Source organism: Micromys minutus (assembly GCF_963924665.1).
Source record: "Micromys minutus genome assembly, chromosome: 3".
NCBI lineage: Eukaryota > Metazoa > Chordata > Mammalia > Rodentia > Muridae > Micromys > Micromys minutus.
This window is the reverse complement of record NC_137972.1, coordinates 40,898,988-40,916,297: the sequence shown is the minus strand read 5'-3', so window position 1 is coordinate 40,916,297 and position 17,310 is coordinate 40,898,988. Positions and strand designations below refer to the sequence as shown.

The window sequence follows — 17,310 nt, the reverse complement described above, 5'->3', positions numbered from 1 at the left end:
TGAGTTTGTCTGATGTAGGCACCTGCAGCACACAAGTTTCCAGGGATTTTCAGATTGTTAAGTAAATGTTGAATGACAAAGTAAAAGGTCTGTGTTTCCATTTCCAATTGTGTGCCACGGATAACAAGCCAGTTTTTCTTAAATCATCTGTCACATTTCAAAATGACATGCATTTTTACAATTTTCTCATTTAGGAACAAAATGATAAATAAATAAATAAATAAATAAATAAATAAATAAATAAATAAATAAGAAGGAAAGGAATGAAGTTAGAAAAGAGAAAGTTAAGAATACAAACAAAGAAAACTAATAAAAAAGATACAAATTTATAATTCATTATTCTTGTACAAAATATACGATTTGTTTTTTTTCTACAAATTATCAAAGGCCTCAAAGCAGAAAAAGTAAAACTGATGTATATATGCCTCTGTTCTTCATTCCTTGTCTGTGGCAGACATTAGTAATCAGTCATCATTTAGACTAAGCTGAAGAATTCTCAGTCACTGTGAACTTAGGCTAGAGCCATAGTTATCTGGTAATACTAATTAGTTTTGCTTTAGATGCATCAAGGTCATATCTTCATGAAGCTTCTAGGTAGAAGTCATTTGTCACCAAAAGTTGTACAGTTCTGATATAATTTCAGGTAGACTTCACCAGTATGGACAATTTTATTCTTCATTTTTTTCATTTCAGATTGCATCCTATAATAAAAGTTATGTCTCAAACTTAACTTTAATATAATAAAATATTATTAGACAACAAACATAACTGCATAATTTTTGTCTCATAGAATTAATACAGTAGGAAGTTTTATTTTATGTGAGGTCATTGTTTGATATTTGTATTTTCCAGGTTTGAGTTCCACAGGAGGTCCGATCTTGAAGCTCAATACCCAGCTCCTGTCAATGGCTGGAATTTTTTACTGTTTTGCTATTCAACTGCTTTCACGATGAATCAATCCATTGATCTTTGAGAATTTTCTGAGAGCAAATCATTCTGTAAATACATTCCCCAGCCTCCATCACAAGACATATTCTTAATACAGACTTGTTTGGAAAGAAAAAAATGTATATTACTAAGATATTGTAAATATCTGTGGTACGTTAATAAAACAGTTTTAAACACTTTGAAACACTTTGAATTTTAATGTTCACACATCATTACACTGTTGAGGGTGCCAAATTAATCTGAGGATATAAAACCGCTGTGTCTTTCAGTTGACTTATATGAAGAATATAAATAACTACCTCAATAACAATTATAGATATGAGACAGGTGTAAAATCATGTCCATTTTATGTGCTCGAGGTAATATACTTCACTATTTACAGCCCTTAGCACCATTTGAAACAAAATACAATCGGTTGTTTTTTATTGCTGTATATATCTTCCAGATATCAGACATTCCAAATCCTGGTGCTTCAGTTTCTGAATTTAGTTGGAAGAAATATTTATAATTGAATATATGTCAGTGTGCATGGTGATCTTTCTTTCTAGTTTTTAAAAAGTATTAGCAAAGAAAAGACAGTTTTAGGTAAGGACACAGAAATGAAGAGAAATGAATACTTTTTGAATATAACACATTTCCCCTAAATTAATATGTTGTGGATAAATTTATGGTACTTATTATAAAGTGATAGTACTCTACATGGCCTCACTTTTACATAATAATAAAATCTTGAAACATATTTTGATCATATTTTCTATATTTTGATCACACTGTTCTTATCTTTAATCGAAGTTTTCTTTAATCATAAATCTAGTCACAATTTAAAAATAATCATCTTGTGAATCGGATTTTAGTGAGAATATGTGGGATAATTCTGCTTTGGGGCCAATCTATCTCTGCAAGAGCCAGTAGTCCAACATGGTCCAGAAACACAGTCTGCAGAGGTGTATAAGGTGAGGGCCAGTGTTAGCCCTAAAATGTTAGCCCTCTCTGTTTCACCCCCTAAAATGATGGATTTTATCCAGCTGTTAGCTTGCTCCAATGACTTTCATTCTGGAAGACTGGATTTGCCTTTTTACATGGTTCAAGGTGTTATTTTTATTTTTTTTAAAGCTTGAACATTTCTCATAGTCATGAACTCCTCATAAGTTGAATATGTATAGATGTATAGATGTTCTTTTATTGAAATGGCCATACCTGTATATAAGGTATATTAATCACATTGATCCTAATTCCCTCCTCTCCGATTTTCCCACTATGCATCACCACAAATTTTCTTCCCAAATTATTAGCTGTCTCTCTTCTTTAGAACTGCTGAGGTCCTTTAGTTCTTCTCATTTATGCATGGGTGTAGGAAAATCTGCTGAGGCATGGGTAGCCAATTGGAGGAACATCTCTGAAAAACACAACTTTTACTCCTCAGCAGCAACAACTGCTAATAGCTTTCTAGTTAGAGGTGAGAATCAAGAACTCTTCTCCTATTCATGCTGTGAATTTCCTTTGGCTTCCTCTTGTTCAGTTATTATACTTTCAGTCAAAGCCGGTTACTGAGGTCTTGCGTGATGGTTCTGACATGTCCAGCAAGTACTCTTTTCTTTCTGAAGACATCCACTTCCTCTTGCTCTTATGATCATGCCAAAATGCTCTAATTTTTTTTTTCAGCAAATGGGCAGGAACCATCTACAGAGATTGCACCTTACTTGAATGGTAAATTACCTGCCTCTCCCACTCCCAGTAACAAGTCTGTTATTCCAAGTGCACCAAGAGCTGGCTGTCCTTTTATGGAGCAAAATCAGTAAACTGAAAACACTGTTTGACATACTGTTACCAGCTGCCTATTTAAGATACATTTAAATCTCTCTAGCATATGGTCTGAATAGCTGGACTTCTGAGACAAAAATAAAGTCTTCCTCAAAAACAGAGGTTGAGAATTAATATACTACAATGTTTGTGTATTTACTGATCTAGAAATTAGTTATAACTATTAATGTTTTACTCTAAAAGCAGCATCAACATTTTTTCTAAAATATGCTTTCATAGTGTGGCTTTTATTCATTTCTGGACAATAAAATTTTTATTCATTGTTGGCTTTCTTATTTTCTTTAAATCTTTTCTTCTGTTTCATTTTATTTTTAAATCTTAAAGTATTTTATATGTTGTATTTTGACTATATTCACATCTATACTCTATCTTCTCCAATTCTAACCCCCAACCTTCACCTCTCTCAAAGTTCATCTTTTTCCCTGTCCACACTGTTTTGAGGCATCTCTTTTAATTTTTAATACATTGAGTCCAATTTGACTTATTTATGTGATTTAGAGTTTCATTGGTTTGAACAGACACCATAACTAGGGCAACACTTGTAAAAGAAGACCTTTAATTTTTACTGGTTTACACTTTCAGAATTTTAATTTATTATCATTATGACAAGAAGTGTAACATCATGGTTGCAGATGCAGTGCAGTAGAATTAGTTCAGGTGTTTATATCTTGAACTGAAGGCATCCAGAAGGAAATGTTTGACTTCTGGCAAACTCTGATTCCACACTGTTCTAAGATTGGGCATAGGATACCTCAAAGTCCACCCCCAAAGTGACATATTTCCTCCAACAAACCCACACGTACTCCAACAAGCCCATGCTTCTTAATAGTACCACACGCCTTGGTCCAAACTTTGAATCACCAGAGGTTAGGTAGTCAAACCTACTTAAATGATCACATTAAGTATTCCTAGAAATTGTGGTTTCAATTTTAGAGTGCAATTTTCAGTTCATGAATAACATGTCCTTTGGCTCAATTCATATTACTACTCAAGTGAAATATGAAACATTCTTTAACTTCATTCTGCTAATACCAAGATTATTGTTCATGATTCCAAGAGATGGATCTGCAAGTAGAGATGATTGCTGCCAATGTGACATAATCCCCAAAAGTCATGTGGTAAAATCAAAACTTTCTGGTTTGTACTCTGACTTTCATATATGCCCTTTAGTATCTGCCTGAAAAAAATAGACAAATTAAAAAAACACAGTAAAATATTTGAATGATTATATATCACAATAAATGTGAACTGTTTTGTGTAGTGCTTACAAGATCACTATACACTGGTGATAGATGGCAAAAATAAATTTAAATTGAACATTCGATGATATAAATTGTTTTTCATTTATTCTCCAACCTCCTTTGAAAAAAATCAAATTTTTGTTGAATATATTAATATTTGTATTGTTTAATTAGTAAACAATGTAATGAGTTTTATTATGATATTTGTGTGTGTGTGTGTGTGTGTGTGTGTGTGTGTGTGTGTGTATAAATTTATATTTGCCCTTACCATAATTTGTCAATTTTCTCTAGTAGCAAGTTAGGTAGTTACTTTCTCCCATGTAACATTTCCCCTTCTGCTTTCATGGTACAGTAAGAAATGAATCCACTGTCTATGATTGAGTCCATTTCAATGAGACATTCTCTTTGATATTTGCCTTCATCTCATGATCAGGAAGGGTTTCTAACTGAGCCTTCATTTGCTGATATTACTATTTTTATAAACTACTTTAAACATGGTAACTCATTTTCATATTTCTTATAAGAGAAGGCTAAAATGGCACAATGGCTAGAAACAGTCAGAAAATTTATCAGGAGGAGAGTTTAGGAGACTTGATAAGGGAAAAAGGCATCTTAAGCTAAGAGATTTCCAGATAACATCAAAATCAGACTACATTCTGATGCTCATGCCTTGATCCTTCCAGCTCAGTTCCCTTTTCTTACAAAAGAGATCTGTTCATTCAAAGCAGCCCAGTTCCATTTAAAAACAAATATATCCACATAGTGATGGCTAATCTGAAAATCCACATGGAATTTAAATAAATTTACTTACCAACTTATTGCTACCAACATGCAGAACAAGGTATTGAAGTGGTTCATTTGTTTAGGTTTGCTTTGTGTTCAAGTATGACCTTAAACTTCCAGGGTTTAATACATTCTAGTGAACACTACCAATTGAGCTATATCTCCTCCTCAAATCAGATTATTTTATGACTGTATAGAAGTACACTCATAAAAGTACTATGTCATAGTTAAAGAATTTTATGAGGTTTCCAATTCTAAACCCTAGAGTTCTAGGGTATAGCAACCATCTTTCTACTGAACTCCAGAAGGTTCTTCAGAGAAATTAAAGGAACAAGGTTTTTGTATATGGTGAAATGCCCAAAAAATTCAACTCTGACAAATCACAGACTATATGAAGTTCAAGAAAAAAAAAGAAAAAAGTGAAAAATCATTATGCTTCATCTTTACACACCAAGAAAAATTTGACTAATTCCAGGTTACATCTTATTTACATGCACTTTATATTCATTTTAACTAATAAAATCTTAATGAACACTATCAAACCTTTAAAAAAAACCAAGTACTGACAAAAATGTACTCATATACTTTTATGCAAAAATGCTTAAAATCTGTACATTTATCTTTGTTTTATAAAATAAAATTGTTCAATTAAAACAAAATAAAAAACGCCAGCAGAACCCACAGAATGAATTCCAATAAGATTCCTAGATTAAAAGCCGAAGAACAAATCTCCACCATTGTGGTGGTAACATGGAACCAACTAATTTGATACCACTCAATATTATCACATCCTAGAGCCTACAATAGGTAGAATGAGGCACACATCTAACCACACTAGCAAAGAGATTCTGCTTTATTGGCTCTACTAGTCTTAGTAATAGCCACCCAGACACAGGCACATTGCAATTAATATTTAACCAGATCAAGTACTCATGAACCAAAGGACTCAGTAAGGTTGAGTCAAATTATTGAGTCAAAAGCTATCCTTTTGCTACCATCAATTAATCTTGTTATAATCTTATCTATGTGTATAAGAAAATAATTAAATATTTTAGTTAATACAGAAAATTAAAAGCAACAGAGCAAAACCCTTTAAGGTACACAGTGTGACAGTTTCTGCCACAAAACACTCTTTTAAAACCTACATAATCAAGATTTCTTGCTTTTTGCTCACAGGTTTTCCTTTATCTGCATTAAATGCACTGAGGTTTCATAACTCATATAACTCCTGTATCTGACATAAAATGGACCTTGTAGTAAAATCCAAAAGAACAATGTTAGTTTACTTTACATTATAAATGAATTGTAAGTTATTGACCTAGCATGTGTATGGAGATGTTATTTAGGCCCCTCCAAACCAAAGTTCTGAGCTCCCTATCATTGTCACTTGTGTTCACAAACCCAGCCATGGGTATAAAATATGTGGTATAGCAATCATAACAGCATTTCCTGTAATTAAAATCATAATAAGTAAAAACAGAATGTGAGCATCCTAATACATTTCTTCCTCCCTTCCTCTCCTCCCTCCTTCTTCACCCTTCAATCGCCATTTCATCCTTCCTCCCTCCTCCTTCCTTCTTTCTTTCATTCTCTCTTTCTGTGTTAACTGATTAATTTTTCTTCCTTCCTTTCTTTTTACTTTCTGCATTTTTTACTTATTTTTTTCTCTTTTCCTTTCTTGCTTTCTTCCTCTTTTTCCTTTCTTCCTTCCTTATTTCATTCTTTCCTTCCTTCCTTCTTCCCTTCCGTTCTTTTTGTACATAGCCTGCCTGTCCCTGAAGTCACTATATAGGCTGGCCTTGTACTCACAGAGATCTATTTGCATCTCAAGTGCTGAAATTATCAAATGTGTGATATCCGCATATTTTACTTCCTCAAAAGTTATCAATACTTGGTTTATGGCTGTCCTTGTTGTACATTTTGATGCTTTATACTGTTTGTTTGGATGTCCTCTGTAGTTTACAAAACAATTATTACTGAAAAGGAAATACTTTTCTCATAAAATTTTAAGGCAAATGGGTTTCCTGATTTAGTCATTCTGAGGAGTATTACAAGGTTTTGCTTATTTGTTTGTTTTTATTGATGTATTTATTTGTTTTATGTAAAGGTATTAGTACACTATTTATGTCTTCAGACACACCAGAAAAGGGCATTAGATGATTATTATAGATGGCCATGAGTCACCATGCCATTGCTGGAACTGAACTCAGGACCTCTGGAAGAACAGTCAGTGCTTTTAACCACTGAACCATCTCCGCAGCCCTTATTTGTTTGTTTTGATTGTTGTCATTTATTGTTCTGAGAGTGAGGTCCAAGACCTTGAACTTAGAAGGATAGTGTTGAATCATGGAGGAAATTTCCATTGTTCGGAATATCCATATTATTAATAGTACTTGATTCAAATTATATGTCCTTCTTGGAGTGCCTTATCCAGTCAATTGTTCAGACAATTTATTGTTCCTTAATTTGGTTTAGAAAAGGAAGTGCTTTCTTATATCTGAGCAGAAGGAAGCTAATTTTTGCTCCAGATTTTTAAGACAAATAGATATTTATAGAATAAATAAGACAAAGCAAATTCTGGGAATATAAAAGTATTTCAGAAAATAGTAGCAATGTCATTTTACTACTTTTCAAAGCATGCACTTAAATAGAGTGAGATATGCCTTTGAGGATGTGTATTGTGTTCAGTTTTGATAGGAGGAAATCTGGAACTCACCGAATGAAGGTTAGAAGCAGACTGCAGCTCAAGCAGCACAAAAAAACCTACCATTGATGTCAAAGTGCTCCACTCTCAACTCTAATCTAAGTGTTGGGTTGGTCAGGAATATGTGTGAGTTTGATGTGTTATTCCTGGAACTAAATGCTGTGTTGGGTAGGGTCCTGTTCTGAGTCAGTAATAATTAATATTTATAAGTCACATTGAAATTGAGGAGCTTGATATACATTCTAATAACTTTTATTATGTTGATATTTCCCAGAAGTAGGTTGACTTTTTGCAATGGTGCTTTAGTTGCACAAGCATTAGTGTCTGAGGCCAGAGACTATGTTTCAAAAATGTCAGTAATTGGGAGTTTTGAATGGTAATAATTTGAATAAACTGAAATTCAAGATGAATTCTTAATAGCTTGCACAGGCTAAGTAATTTTAATTCAAACCTGAAGTGATATCTGTGTATTTATGATTGAGTTTTCAGCTCATAAAGTAAATGTCACGGCAACAAATTTTTCTCCTTAAATGATTGGGGTATATGCTCATATCAAGTTTCAAGTATTCTCAAGCTTTTTAGATCATTACAATAATTACATTAGGCAACTTTTATTACCTTAAATGCAGCAGTTATAAGATCTACCATAGCAAATTTTAGGAGTTTAATTTGAGTCTGTTTGTTGATAGGAAACTGTTATTGAATACCAGCCTTCTCAATCAGGCCATTTTCATATCTGTTTAAAAGTAAAAGTTGGCATCTAAATTATTATGCTATTTATATTTGAAAACTCTAGTAGCTGTTTACAATTTCTAAATTCTTTAGAAAGTAAAGCCATCAGAGGATATGAAGAGAGACTCTGAAATGCAAGGACATACATATCTTAATGTATTTTGGCTAGGTTTGAACCTAATATGTCCAATCATGGAATAACCAAATAAGTCTCAAGACAATCTTGAAAAACACATATAACCTTCCATGTATAGGAGAAAAATAAATACTAATATGATAGCTAAGAATAACAGCTAGTGTGTTACATTTTTCTGTCTGCATTTAATTTACATTCTTCATCAGAAATTGTCATGTTTTTATTATAACATGCTATGTTATACCACAACCTGTTATATTTCAGAACATCATATTATGTTACTTATCTTTTCTCAGTCCAACTTACTGTACAAGAGTACTGTAGTAGATGTTCCCGACTGACTCATATGTACTAATAGCCCAAGTTGGACTAGAACTTATGATCAGCATCCCAAGAGCTAAAATAGCAAGTGAAACTTATCATGTCTGCCAAAAAATCATTCTTTGTAAACGTCGTAAAATTCAAATGAATTTGAAGGAATACATTTTTATTTGAAGCTAGAATGAATGGGAAATTTCTTCATATTATTTTGAAACAAACAGGCTAAATATTCATTTTATAAAAATAAGGCTATCATAGTTGTATAATCATGTTGTGAAAAAGCAAGTGTGGTGGGATAGAATTATATAGATCATTCCAGGATCGAAAATATAATTATCTGTCCTGCAGCCAGGTCAACTAAAGACAAAGTGCTAAACTCTACCTGGAAATAAAATGTTAGTAAGTTGTCATTCTTACTTATTTTGCCAACTAACCAAATTTCTCCTCCTTTAATAAGATTGGCTTATGGAACACAGCGATCTTACTTCCTGTATTCATGTGCAACTTCCTGTATCACAGTGCAAGGGCCAATTAGCTTCATGTTCAGTAACTGAAAGCACAAAATTAAGGCTCTGAAATTTTTGGTGACAAATAAGATATGCTAGAACTTTAGGTAAATCACATGTTTTCACACTACGGTAAAGGTCAGCCCCAAACAATTGTGATGCCATTATTATCTGTTTATCTGAAGTGTCTAACAATTGCCAGTTCCTACTTGTCAGATGTCAGGTGAGTCTAATATCCCATGCCTTTTTATGGACTGCATTTCTTTATGACACTTATTTGCTGACTCTGTAAAAAGAATTATTTATTTATTCTGTGTATATCAGTACATTGTCTCTGTCTTCAGACACACCAGCAGGGAACACGGGATCCTATTAGAGATGATTTTGAACCACCATGTGATTGCTGGGAATTAAATGCAAGACCTTTGGAAGAGCAGTCAGTGCTCTTAACCACTGAAACATCTCTCCAACCCTAACATAATAACTTAAGGAGTGGTTTTCCCTTGGAGCTAAAGTCTACATCCTGTCTTTATTCTCTCCTTTCAGCTTGCATGCTACATTTTAATGTGATTCTTGTCATTTGTTTAAAAATGTCCAGAGCACACATAATGCTGTGGCCTATAGATTATGGGCTTTAAGTCCAAATTATATTATTTTAGCAAGACTTTTTACTTGCTCTCAACTTCACTCATTTTCTTCCCATACAAAATGAGAATAGTTCACCTCCTAAATACAGGCTATGGAAGGTTGTTCAAAGGAATGCACAAAATACAATGTGAAAAGAGTCAGCATTGCAAAGCAATAAAAATTAAAGGAGCCACTGATTGGTTCACAGGCCCTTTACATATAATTTTTTACTTAAATGAGCTTGTCAGAATAGTTTTTTATGAAGTCATGCTAATTATGCCCATTCCAAATGTTGTTGAATGTTGTTGATCGTTTAATAATAGTTTCATTGTTTTGCACTGTGTATTGCTTGCTATTCATTTCCATAAACACTTCATTCTAATTCTCGTGAACTGTGACTATTTAATGTAAGAAAATAGAACACTTATGCAAAATGAAAGCATAAAACTATAATTATGAGAAATCTATTCTTTAAAAATCTATTTGTTTTTTTGCTCATATTGGGGTCAGAAACATCAGGGCTTCTCATGAAATAGATACATATTTATAAATCACAGAGTTATTAAACTTTTTTGCTTTTTTGCTGTTATTTTATATATTGTACTAGACCAAAAATAGATAGAAAGAGAATAGAGAGAAAGATAGATGGCAATCTATAGATGGATAGATGAATGGACAGATGGATGAAAAGATAGATAGATAAATAGATAGATAGATAGATAGATAGATAGATAGATAGATAGATATGTAGGTAGATAGGTAGGTATGTAGGAAGGTAGGCATGCAGGTAGGTAGGTAGGTAGATGATAGATAGATGATAGATAGATAGATGGATAGATAGATAGATGATAGATAGATAGATAGATAGATAGATAGATAGATAGATAGATAGATGATAGATAGATAATAAAGTAACTAAGCAGAGGAGAGACCTGCTATAAATATTGGAGCAGAAAACCAACAAATCAGCTTTTGCCTTCTTTAAAAAATATCACAACCTATGATAAATGTAATTCTTTATGAGAAATAACAATGATGTTATGGTAAAAACGAGGCATGATGCTTTTTGTTAAATAGATGGATCTTTCTTGCCTGAGAAATTACTTTTTCAGTGAATTGAGAAGAAGAAAAAATAGGTCTATGTGGAAGGAAAAATTGGTTAGTGACACTCATGAGATCGTTGTGGGAAAGAAGGGGAAAGTCTGTAGGTCTTTGTTAGTGGGTGGCAACAATGGAACAGTTTTTCCTATACACATACAATTTTACTGTAGGCAGCTATTAGAACACACATAATATCTGAGAAGCAAAAGTCAGATAAAATCTTAGCACAGAGAAGGGATACAGGCACAAAATCCCACCCTTACCTAAGTGGCCACTAGTAATAGGAAGATGCTAGAAGAATACCCATTTGTCTCAAAGTGTGCAGCTTTTTGTAGCACAAAAGACATATATCTACTGCAGCCACATGGCTGTATAAGCAGCCCTAAATATGCTTGATGAATTTTAAAAGAAAAAATAGAACATAGGTAATTGTGTAGAAAACTATGAATGGGTCATTGGGGAGTTAGGAAAGAGTGTAAATATGATCAAAATATACACATTTCTTAAAGAACTAATAAGAACGAGATATAAATTTATAAAGAATATTCCAAAGTGGGTCAAGTCCTTCAACTTCTTTGATAATTTACTGGTATATTTTAAACAACCTAAAAATACCATGTGAAGAGTTAGGCAGAGAAGGCAGGAGCATGGTCTCAGCGGTAACTGCAAATGCTGGACTTTTCAGACCCTGAAATAAATATGAATTTGTACTTTTAATGTTATATTTTAAGAAGCCATTCTGTCTCCTGGATGATCAGAAATAGAAATAAAAAGATTCTAGACATAAACAATGGCTAGATGTGGGTGACAGCAAGGATTGGGGCTGAGCAATAGTCAAGAATTGCTGATTGCTAGATTATCCAAGACGAAAGATATGATTGGTGTGGTTTGTTACAAAACACTAGTTCATTATATGGGAAAAACTAGGTAAAAAGATTCCAAAGAGAAGGAGGTGCTCAAAATTTCCTTAGACATCATGGTAAGTCAGAGTTGGCAATGAACTCTATTAAAATGTTGAAGGAACACCAACATTGAAATTTTAGTTAAGATGATTTCAGACATTTTATTAATGGGCACAGTAGACTCTTGATACTAGAAGTGATGCTATAAATACCTACATCATTCTGTGAGTCTCAACTGTGTCTTCTGCATTGCATACTACATTGGTAGTGAAATTTAAAACTGTTTAATATTATAGTTGTATAAGTGGGTGTTCTTTATTGTATCATAAGTACTTTCCTCTCAAAATGTTGCTCAAACTTCACTCAACAACAAGTTGAAATTATCATGCTGACTTTATCACACTTAAAAATTGTGTTTGTCTTCTTACCTATGACATGTTTATAAGGCAGGGCCCTAGAGTAGAATCAGTGAGAACATTCTGCAGAAATATAAATGTAAAGAAGTGTGTCAGTTTTGACACCATGGGAAAACCTGGAATGCTGTATAAGAGGTGGGAAAGAAAAACATAGAAAAGCAATGCTACATGATATTACTCATTTGAAGAATCCACATGTAGTGAGTGTTTAAGATTGTGTAGATAGCTGTATTTAACATGTGCTGTGATGATTAGAAAAAGCCAGACTTGAAGAGACTTTGATTAATGGACCTATTTTTTTTTCTCCCTGGAGAAAATGTTCAGAAGATCCATGCACACATGATAACTAAGGTAGTTAGATATTAAATTCTTGAATAGTGCTAAGAAAATAAATATCTCAAAATAACTTCATATCACAATTTCCATGTCAGTCAGTCAGTGTATTCTGTGTACATGTTAATAAGGTAAATGAGTGAGAAAAATCTAGTTGAATTACAAAAACTGAAAAAAAAGGAAACAGATTCCTAATGCTTAGATTTATAATAATCAAATGAGAGTAGATGTTAATAGTTTAAAATAACAAGAGTTTAAATTTTTTAAATTTACTTTTAAAATTTCAAATTATTTTTATGTGTATAGGTATAGGTATGCATGTTGAGGGTATTTGCACAACACAGTTCACATGGGGTGCTCAGAGGAGAACTTTTAAAAGGTTATCTCTCTTTTCTTTCATCAAGGATTCCATATATCAACCATAGGCTTCAGGGTTGCACAAAGACTTTCTTGAACCATTGAACTATCTCATTAGACCAAACTAGAATTAACCTAATTCCAAAACAACAAGCAACAATTTATTCATATATTTATTTTACACCAATTCCTATCTCTTATGAGTGGGCTTGAAAAAACCTGACTGACCTACTGACTGTCTGTGCTGATTTTAATTCATTTCATTAGACTCTTGTAGTATCATTTTCCTCTGGGACAGATCTACTTCCTATGGCTGCTAGAAAATAACATTTGGGAGTCTTCTGGGCCAACAGCTGCCCCTCCTCCATGCCCATGCTCCCTTCAAAAGAAGGCACATGTCTCTCAGGCCATTGTGCTCCCTACAACATCTTTATTATGGCCTTTCATACATTACTTTTCAACTAGAATTTTTTTTTTTTTTGCTTCTACATATGCTGATAAGTTAATTGCGGACTATAGGGTCTTCAGCCATGACTAACAGGCTGCGAACTGAGTATGTTTTGAGGTATATGATAAAAAATTAAGAAGATGAATAGATAATGAGAAAAGTTACTGTTTTGCATGTTTGAGCATGTTTTGTATTGCACATTTTCTTACTTGAAAAGAAAATGTTAAAATAAGAAAAGGTAAATTAGAATATTGTAATCAAGACTTTGGATTAGTTTGCTTGGGCTAGGCTGATGACAAGGTGGGAAAAATTATGATTTTTAACTTCACATGAACCAGTTTTCCTGATCTGTATTTAAGATGTTGTGTTGGCTCATGTGTTGAAGGCTGGATATGATGGTGGTAATGTTGAGGAGTGGTGGAACCTACAAGTAAGTTCTACCGGAAGGAACTTGGAACATTGAGAGTATATGTTGAAGGAGACATCATTACTCTGCCTCTTTCCCGTTGCCCTTTCTATAGTTCATGACCTGAGCAGCTCCTGGTCACCATTGCTCAATGTTTTATTGCTCAACAAAGCAATTGACCAAGGACTGAAAGGTTTGAAATGGTTATCCAAAATACATTTTCTCTCTTAAGCTAATCATCTTCTGTGTTTGTCACCATATCTACAATTGACTAAGATACTCATGTCACCCCTGTTGTTTTCTTTCCAAACACTTAGTTCATTTGAAAAACTGTTCTATAGCTATGTTGTTGGAAAAAGTCATAAAACTGTAAATTTATATTTTTTGTGTAATGTATAACATATTTTCTCATGTTTCCTATACTCCTAAACATGAATTCTGGAAATAGGGTTACATAATAAGATATTCATTAGGATAACACAATATTATTTAGATAATGAGATTTTTAGAAAAATACACAAGTAGATATGAGTGGTCTTTCAAAGAAACTCAGTCACTAGTACCCATAACTTCAGAATAAGTGCCTTTACATGGTCAGTGAAATTTAGAAGATTTGATTAGGTAATTTTCTATGGAGAATATCTTAGATTACTAAGATTCCCAACTATCTGGTATCTATATCAATAGATAAAATATTAGATCCAGGCTCACACTGAAGTGTTTAAAGAAAGAATAAGTGGACCATTTTTGTCTTTCAAGATATGGTAAAGGCTTACAACCTATGGTATATGTGTAAGCTCTGACAGTTAAAGAAGGAAACAAAACCATGCCCGAGCAACATTCCAAAAGACACACAACCTTTCCCAAACCTTGATTTCAGCTCAGTGAGACCAATATCATGTTTGTGTGATTGTAGGACAGAGCAATAGTAGGGAACAAATAGATTGAATTAAAAAAAATACTTACTGAGTTCACACTGTGAATGATTAGGCACAGAGAAATTGCAGGAATTTTGTGAAGAACACTTTTCTACTAAAATTTCAGTGTTAAAACAAAGCCTATTTAGCTGGCATCAATGGGAGTGGAGGCCCTTGGTCTTATGAATGTTTGATGCCGCAGAGTAGAGGGATACTAGGGTAGTGAGGTCGGAGAACTCCCTCATTGAAGGAGAGTGGGAGAAAAGTGGGATAAGCAGGTTGCAGAGGGAAAACCAGGAGGGGGGAATAACATTTGAAATGTAAACAAATAAAATAACTAATAAAAATAAGAAAAATGACTATGACTTTATGTGTGTGAGTGCATATGTGAGTATGTGTGAGTATATGTAAACATATGTGTGACTGTATGTATGTGTGTGTCTACCATATGTATGCTTGGTATCTGTGGAAGGCAGAAGAGAGCACGAAATCCCTTTAACCAGACTTTTGGATGATTTTGATCCACCATGTGAGTGTTGAAAATTGAATCTGGGTACTTGAACCTTGCTTTTCTGTAAGAACAAAAAGTGTTTCTAAATGGCTGAACCATTTCTCCAGATCCTCAATGGACAATTAAGTGATATGTATTTAGCCAGCTTCTTAGGATGCTAAAAGTATACTGAATACAGTAACATTTGAAAGAAATTACAGTTCTAGCTTGTAGCAGCCATCCACAGGTGGTCAGTTGATTGGGGGTTTATAGATTTCTTTCCTCTGGGTGCACATATATCCATTTTCCATTAAAAGGCTGTGAGTATTTATAACTGTAAGCATTAAAGTTAGTTGTAGCTAAATTCTGTAGAAAATGTTAAAATACAAAATGAGTGAGACTATGTAACATGATAACCATGTAGTTAGCAAGAGGAAGCTCTAAAACGGTGCTCAGCAGAAACTAAATACATGACCATGAACTTGAGCAGCAACTGAAGAGATGGGCTCTCCTGTAGGGGAAACCTTGATGGGATTTGAAAGAAATGCTTAAATGGCTGAAAAAGTTTCTACGAAGCAACCCCCTCTTTCTTTAAAGAAAACGGATCTATTTGTGAATCTGTCATTTTACCAGTTGGCAATATTGAAAAAAGTAAAAAAGCAAAAAACACCATACTTCTTTGTGAATCTCTTTGGGACCATCACCAGTGTAAATCCCTTAAGCTGATGAGAAGACTCAAGGAGGCCATGCAGATTGCTCACCTCTAATTGGGTAGCTGATGAAGCAATGTTATGTCTTTTTCCCTCCTTTTGGGCATTTTGATGCATATTGGAGAGACCTGTATCTTCAAAAATCCTGCTCTCAAGTGTTATGCATCAAAAATACCAATCTGCTACTTAAAACAATTAACCTTAATTGGGTTAATTATATTTACTCAGTTTAATATTTTGGAGATCTTTCCTCACTACAAAATGCATTATGAATCATTGAAAACAGGATATATACTTTATGAATCATTTCTCATTGTACCATATAGTGTTTGGATTCCCATGCAAAGTGACAAGGTGCATCTGCCTTGAGACTGCAAGAATAATTCTTTTTAATAGACTGACCACTATTTGCAGACTCTGTTGCCAGGAGAACAACTTGATTCATTACTTCTTGGTGCCAGGAGTGTGTGCTGAATAGCCTACAGGGAAGGCTTGCTTCTCTGGGACAAAGTCATACAAAGTAGTGTCTCCTCTGTCTGTCACAGTCTATCCACATTTTTACCAGCTATAGCATATGAATAGATTCTGTGCATTATCTTCATGTGAAGAAGGATTGTGAGATAAGACATTTCTGGTAAATAAGACACCTGTGACATTTTGAGAAAATTTAATTATATAAAAATATAGTTTACCAGCTCCTGTCACCATTAGAGGGAGAGCATCAACTTCCTCTGTCAACTTATCTATGTCCAGGAAGTGAGGAGGAAACACAGGAATCACAGAGACTTTTCTAAATCCTTGGGATAAGCTAGCCAGGCTTCTCAGTACTGCCTATTCATAAAGAGCACAAAAGAGAAGTGAATCAATTAACCAGAAAATTAAGTCCTAACCAAGTCACAAGGCATTGGTTTTAGAAAAAGAAATATACATTGTTTTTTTTTCCCCATAACAGCGTTTGACACATGAGTCCCTGATTGATTGCTAGCCACGCATCATTGTTTACAGGGCTAATGTAGATGTATACACAGTACCTGTAATCTCATTCACTTCTTCTAATGATCCAACAAGAAAGGTAGAACCAATATTACAAATTAAAAAAAAAATCAAAGTGAAAGCTGAAATAGTAGAAATGTTTCCCAAATCATTATTATGCAATAAAGTGACAAGCCAGGTATTTAAGTGTGGCATAAGCAAGTATAAAATATCCCTTGTAAACATCATAATAACCAGACATTCTTTCTATGCTGAGTATCTCTACTTATTCTTCAAAGTCTATTCAGCTTTCTTAGCTCCTCCATCTGTCACATAAGAATTATGGGTAAGATATGCTAATTAATTCTTTTTTTCCCTCTGACTTCCAATTCTATGGGGCTATTAGTGTTTGGTGGCCTGTAATTAGTAGAGTGAGAGG

General features: G+C 33.7%; 1 protein-coding gene across 2 annotated transcripts in view; it reads left to right on the top strand.

Moving 5' to 3' along the window:
* Nucleotides 1-953, top strand: part of CNTN6 (contactin 6) — a gene marked incomplete at both ends in the record, with an annotated part of 294,022 nt that extends 293,069 nt beyond the window's left edge. For both annotated transcript variants that reach the window (XM_080913827.1, XM_080913826.1), the window contains one exon: nt 853-953. In XM_080913827.1, the coding sequence (XP_080769953.1) occupies nt 853-953 (101 nt within the window). The remainder of the gene's footprint in view (nt 1-852) is intronic.
* Nucleotides 954-17,310: the final 16,357 nt, after the last annotated feature.